Source organism: Zosterops lateralis (genome assembly GCF_965231275.1).
Source record: "Zosterops lateralis genome assembly, chromosome: 2".
Taxonomy (NCBI): Eukaryota; Metazoa; Chordata; class Aves; order Passeriformes; family Zosteropidae; genus Zosterops; species Zosterops lateralis.
Window position 1 is genome coordinate 40,928,996 of NC_139763.1, and position 7,045 is coordinate 40,936,040.

At 46.2% G+C, this 7,045-nt stretch overlaps 1 protein-coding gene across 1 annotated transcript in view; it reads right to left on the reverse strand.

Moving 5' to 3' along the window:
• The window catches only part of IPO5 (importin 5), a 45,071-nt gene extending 38,911 nt beyond the window's left edge, over window positions 1–6,160 (reverse strand). The window contains exons 1-2 of the mRNA XM_083854418.1: window positions 6,025–6,160; window positions 1,007–1,087 (exon numbers count right to left, since the gene is read on the reverse strand). Of these exons, the coding sequence (XP_083710544.1) occupies window positions 1,007–1,087; window positions 6,025–6,108 (165 nt within the window). The 5' untranslated portion in view covers window positions 6,109–6,160. The remainder of the gene's footprint in view (window positions 1–1,006; window positions 1,088–6,024) is intronic.
• Window positions 6,161–7,045: the final 885 nt, after the last annotated feature.

Genomic DNA, 7,045 nt, shown 5'->3' on the forward strand with positions numbered 1-7,045 from the left:
TTAGCTGATATAAAGGGAATAAAATCAGCAAACACATGAAATAAGTATTTGTTTACACTATGTAGTAACACTGCTCTACACTTTTCTATCATTTGAAACATCTCAGAGGAGCAGCAAGGAAAAGCAGATACCTCTTATGCAACCAGTTGCTAGTATAATATTGAAGGAGTCTGTCAGAAGAACACAACACTGTAGATCGATAAGCATCAGTATGAGTAAACTGGTACTTTCTTAGCATTAAAAAGCACAAATGTCGACTAACTCTAAATTGAATGGTCTGCCAGAAAAGATTTTTATTTATAGAGAAACAGCGCACTTATGCTCTTATAATATTGTTCAGAAATTAAGTTCCTCTAAAATTTGTAATATCTTCAAAAATTAGTAGTTGTTCACTCTGCATATCCAAGTGAATAATGGTTTTACCAGTAAATACTTTAACTGACTGCTAAAGTTGTGAACCTTACAAAACTAAGGAGTAACTAAAAGGCACCCTTACTTTATGCCCAGATTAAAAAATATGTATAATATTTAGACTATTCTCCACTCATTCCATAAAACTGCTAGATGATTTAAGAAGCACAATAAGCTTCAGACAACACACAAGTTTAATATGTTTAGGCACAGGACCCCAAGTAGAAATCACTTCTCAAATGTAACTTGAAGAAACATGTCAATAAGTCACATATTAGTTACACATTTAATGGAAAATAGCACTCATTAAGCAAAGCACACAACAACAACAAAAAAATGGAGATCCAAGCAATTGCATACGAAAAACTATTCCTGAAACTAAATATCCTGCACCAAAAAGTCTCAGCTAGTGAATTGGGCATGCAACAAACAAGATGAGAAGATGAGCGTTCCCTTCACAAATGTACAGTAAATTAAGATGCCTCAGTTAATGCCAAACTTGCTCATTTATCCCAAAATGATCAGCACTGATTTCTTCCCCTCTTATCCATGTCCCCTTGAAAATCTGCACAAATCCAAGGTTATTGAGCCATACCTCCTCGGGAGTAGCATTGTTCCTGATTGCCTGCAGGAGGTAAGTGATCTTTGATGGGCCTGGAATAGTCTCATAGGTCTCCTGCAAAAAAAAAGAAATGCAGGTTATTGTAAACATTTATTAGAAAGCATGTGTCAAGCATTAATATTAATTGACTTTGCTTTTAAAACAACATCAGTATCCATCCAATTTAAAAAAAACACAGCAGAAAAAAACTTAAGCTTATCAAAATAAAAATGTATGACCTACTTTAAAATTATGAGTGAAATATTCGTTATCTAGAAAGATCTGCCATACTGGAATGATCTACATCTAGGAGATTAGTTGCAAAATATAAATAGAACATAAACTCGTAGAAATACAACATACACCAAGCATGTCCTACTGGGAATCCATCATAGCTCCTATCATATCAAAGAATTAAGAACTTTGGAAGTCTGAGACCAAGATGTGACCAACAGGTTAATAATCACAGACAAATATATAGCCCAAAAATCAGATCAGTTCTGGTTTTCAACCTTTTTAAAACTTCTACAGTGTTATGTGGCCACACATCTCAACCATACATTCTGAATAACAATGTCTTTTTTAAACTCCTGCCTGAATTTCAGAAAGAGAGGCTACTTAGTCTCCTCCTTAGGAAAACCTTAACAAAATGAAAAGTTTCATGAGAAGTTCAGTTACATTGCCTTACATGCTTCTGGCATGCATTTTATAGGTCTCCTTTTTAAATTACATTGTTACTTAGAAGCTACATTGTTACTGAAGCTACAGTAAAACAACATTTACTAACCAAAACATGGCATATGAGAGCATTTTAAAATTAAATGTTTTTTTTTAAACATAGGTAGGAGCAGGAGAATCACAAGCTAAATATCAACCCCTCATAACATTCAGAAATAGTTCTATACTTAGTACCTCCAAGTTACTTTTTGTGGACAATCTTGAAAATGAACTACTTCATCCTTTTCAAATATTTGTTAGCCCATCCTGAACTCAAGGAATGAGACTGTTCTGCAAAGCTGAAGTTCATTTCTATCAGTTCTCTGCCTGCCTACTTCCCATTTCCAATACTGCAGTAACTCCTTCCAATACTCTAACAAAACTCTTTGACAACTTGACAGGATACTTGCTATTGTCAATTAGGCAGTTTTGCATTTAATATTAGACATCATCTTCCTCCCTTTCTGTACCTGCTTCCTAGTAGGCCTTCTTCACAAAGTCAACCCTCATTTCATATTCTCTCTAGTTGCCAACATACACTCAGAGTCAACGAGACTCTGAATCCCCAATGAATCTCTGCATTTAATCTAATCGTTTCATGGAGACTGCGAAATTAAATGAGGTTTAGGGTCAGAATAGAAAGTCTTCTCAGGTTAACCTCTTCCACGAATGTATGTATTTACATTGCATTATTACCTACAAATCCAAAGACTAATACAGAAATATGATGGTTCCCTAAACCCAGGCCCAGGCTGGACCTCCACAGACGGCTGAGGCACAGCAAAGCCGGCCTCTTTCATGTCAATTCTGATAACCATAAAATTCTATTTTGAGTTGTTTAACTCACTAAAAATGGCAGCAACCTAAGCAGTTGTTCAGTGGTATAACTCTGTCAATTCAGTAACTCATTCAAAGGATGCTAAAGCAAAGGGGCACAAGGATTACATGGCCAAACATAGAACCTTCCCTCTGGGCTGGTGGGAGACTTTGCTGGCCCTATCCATCTTATTACCAATCTTACCTACACTCTGTGTACCTGGATCCTGCTACATCTCACTGTATCCTTTAAGTTTACAATTAGTTCCCCAGTTATCTTATACAGAAGTACAAATTTCTCATGCACCATGACCAACTTTCATAACACATGCAGGAAAGTATCTATTGTCTCCACTTAGTATTCATGTTCTCCCAAACCTGAGAAATGCACTTTAAAAGAGAGCATAAAATCACTGAAACAAAGTAAATAAAAGTTTCTCTCTTAGAAGACAGATATACAAGTAAGAGGAAGACAGGCTTTTATAGTCAACAGAAAACGTTCCAGGATGGATGGTAATAAACCAACCAGATTTCAGCCAGCTAGTCAGGTTATGAGCATGCTAGCTCATACACATAATCACAGAATGTTCTGGATTGGAAGGGACATTAATGACCATCTAGTTCCAAACTTTCCTGGTTTGGAACCTTCTTTGGTTTTGCCATGGGCAGGGGCACCTTCCACCAGACTAGGTAACTCAAAGCCCCAGCTAACCTAGACTTAAATACTTCCAAGAACAGGGCATTACAGCTTCTCTGGGCAGCCTGTTCCAGCATCTCAATACCCTCACAGTAAAGAATTCATTCCATATATCCAATCTAAAGCTGCCCTCCTCAAGTTTAAAGCCACTGCCCCTTGTCCTATCACTGCATGTCCTGGTAAAAGCCCCGCTCCACCTTTCTTGCAGGTCCCCTTTAGGTACTTGAAGGCTGCTTTAAGGTGTCTCCAAGTCTCCTCCAGGCTGAACAACCCCAACTGTCTCAGCCTGTCTTTCACAGGAGAGCTGTTCAGTCCCTCTGATCATCTTTGTGACCCTCCTCTGGAGCCACTCCAACAGGCCCATGTCCTTCCTTTGTTAGGGGCCACAGAGGTGGACACAGTACTCTGGCAGGCTCTCACAAGAGCAGACTATACACATCTAAATCCATGCACATAAATTGTATCACCGGTCTTTCTTCCTCGTCTTTTTTTTTTTTTTAACAGCTTTCACTACAATCCTCCCAAACAGGATATGACTCTACCTCTTCAAGTTCAGCCTTTGACTGAACACCCCTCATCATTCTCATTTCAATGACCAAACCTATTTGAAATAAGCTGAGTCTACTTAGTTCCCTGTCTATCCATTTCTCATTCTGACTGGTTTTCACAGGATACAAGCAAAAACCTGCTATTCAATTTACCTGCAGTTATTTGAATCCTTTATGTATTCAATATTACCTTCCAACAGTAAGTACACTTTGAAGAACTGATTGGATTCTGCCTATGTTTAAAACCAAGAATGAGTCCTGTATGATTTTAGGAAGCAAATATTTTAAAGACTATGCAAAGCTTTTATCCAAAGAAATCTTACTTCAAGAAATAGACAACTTAAGTCAGTTCTAGTTACACTGTAGAGAGACAGATCTGTGTTTCCAGGTGAAAGTTCATTGACCCACCATGAAGACTAAGGGGGGTTCTTCACAGCCATGCATGGTGGAAAATTGAGACAACAGGCATAAATTGAAAAAAAGGAGGTTCAGACTGGAAGAGGTCCAGATTTCTCTGTCCTAATGAGGACAAGTCAAGCAGGAGTGAGTAACTCAAAGAGCTTGTGCAGTCTCCATTCTTAGAGGTTTTCAAGAGTCAGCAGGACAAAGCCCCGAGTGACCTGATCTGACCTGATAGCTGACACTGCTTTGAGCGTGACAGACCTCCTGAGGACCCTTTCACTCTGAATGATCCTAAACCAGAAAAGTATTTGCAGCATACCTTGGAAATATTCAGAAACTAATGCCAAATTAAGTAAGTTAAAAGTTATACTACTCCTTGTATTTTTATAGGAAACTAACAGACTTGAAAAGCTTGGTATCTATCATGCCAATTACGGTTTCTTATTCTGATTGATCATAGTGCATATGTATCTATGAAGACTGAAAAGAACTCCAACTCAGTTTCAAGCAAGTTTCTGACAAAATACGCCAATTTTAAGAACCTAAGCTTTAGAGTTCTTATCCAGAGTTTTATTTCATAGGCATTGTGACACAGCTGCACAACGAACTTGCTTGGTTACAATTCCAGTTGAATTCAAAATTTTATAGAAATGCTTTTAGGTTATATGTAGGCAGTTGAGAAGAGAAAGAAATTCAGCTCCCAGGGAACGGCCTCCATCGCAGCTCTATGTTCAGGAATGTGGGAAAAATTCTTGCTGACTCTCTAGAAAGTGCAGTTATCAATACCTGAATGCATTAGCTTTCTAAAAATGTATGTCTCCCCTCCTTCTCACTCTGGATTCATATTTCAGGAATTTTCACTGCAGCATCAGGAATAATGCTTTTTATTCTTCCCCAAACAATGCGCTGAACTCTGCTGACCGCTGGAGTGATGAGAGCGATAAAAGACCCAAAGCAGCCATGCAGCGGGAATTCACGCTAAACCTAGACGCTGGTATTTAATTCAACGGGAGAGATTCCCCACCAGGCCTGACAATGGAGCCTTAAGCATGACAGAGAGAAAGAATTAACGTGGCTTAGCAGCCACAAAGAATTTCAGCTGAAACAACACGTCTGAAAACTTTTTGCTGATAACAAGAGAAACTCAGCATATTGAAAACACTTCTTCTGGGTGAAATACTTCTTAGCTGACGAAACACTTGAATACACACGGGGCCGTTCCGGAAAGTTAAAAAACCAAACTAGTGTGCGGGAACAGAGCAGGACCTCGGTGCCGCTCCAGCCGGGGCGGGGGCCCGGAGCGCACACGAGAGCGCTCCCACCCGGCTCTGACCTCCTCCGGGAGCCGCCCCCCTGCCCCGCCACCGGCCTGGGCCCCCTGCGCGGCGGGGCCGGGGCCGCGCTCCCTCACGCCGGGCGCTCAGGCGGAGCCAGCCGCGGGCAGCGGGGACGAGCGGCCCCCGGGGACGGCCCCGCACGGGGCACGGGGGGAGGCGGTCTCGAGGCGGGCGGGGAGGGGGAGCGGTGCCGGACACGCCGGGCGGGCGCCGAGGGGAGTAACGGGACCCTTCGCGCCCTCACGGGCCAGGGGCCGGCGCGGGCCCCGCGCCCGCCGGGCAAAACGGCCGCCACCGCCCGGCCCCGCCGCCCCGGCCGGGGGAAGGCCCGGAGCGCCCGGCGGCAGCTGGTGCCGCTGTTCACACGTGGGGCTCGGCCGGCCCCGCCGCCTCCCTGCCCCCCTCCCTCCCTTCCTCCCTCCCTCCCGCCCTCCAGCGAGGCCCGGCGGCTCTGACAGGCCGTCTCGGCGGCCGCTGACGCGGCGGCCCCGTTACCTCGGCCTGCTTGCGGACCGCATTGTCCGGGCTGAGCAGGTTGCCGAGGAGGGCGTAGAACTGCTCCTGCTCCGTCGCCGCCATTGCTGCGAGAGGGAAGGAGAGGGAGGAAGGGGGAGCGCCGGCCGCGCCGCCGGCGGGGGAACAAGGGGCGGGGCCGCAACGCCAGCCGCGCTCCCATTGGCCGCGGCGCACGGAGCCTCGCCCCCGATTGGCCCTGCCTCCCTCTGACGTCCCGGCGGCTCGGGGCGAGGCGGGCAGCGAGGAACGGCGGCTCAACCGACCCTCAATGGGGGTTTGTCTCCTCGCGTGTCATTGGTGCGCCGCCGCGTCGGGGGCGGGAGGCAGGGGCGGTGGAGCGCTCTGATTGGCGGGCGGCTCCGGCAGCCCCGGCGGGATTGGCTGAGCCGCAGTCGGGCGGCGCGGGCAGGGAGGGGTCGTGCCGGGACGCGGAGCTGGGGCCGGGCCGGGGGAAGGGGAGGGGCGGAAAGCGCGGGAGATGGCGGGGCGGTGCCTCCGGCGCTCGGTGACGTCGCGCTGCTGTCCCGCCACAGGGACTCTGTGAGTCACAGGACGGGCCGGGCTGGCACGGAGCGCGGGGATCTCTGGTCCGAGCTCTCTGCTCGGGCAGGGGCGTCCTAGAGCACATGGCACAGTTGTTGAGTATTTCCAGTGACGGATAACCCACAGCCTCTCCGGGCAGCCTGTTCCGGTGCTCAGTCACTGGCACAGTACAGAAGTTCACCATCATGTTCAGGTGTAACTTCTGTGCACCAGTCTCTGCCCGTTGTTCATTGCTCAGCAGCGCCGAGCGGAGCCTGGCAATCCCTCGGCACCCTCCCTTCACATTCTGATAAACGCTGATGAGATCTGCTCTCAGCCTCTCTTCTCCAGAGCGAGCAGACACAGCTGCCCCAGCCTCTCTTTGGAAGAGAGTTGCTCCAGTCCTCTCATTCTCCTGTTGAAATTTAGAAGGTTCTTCTCTGCTCATCTCTCCAACCCGTCAAGGTTTTATTAGGTG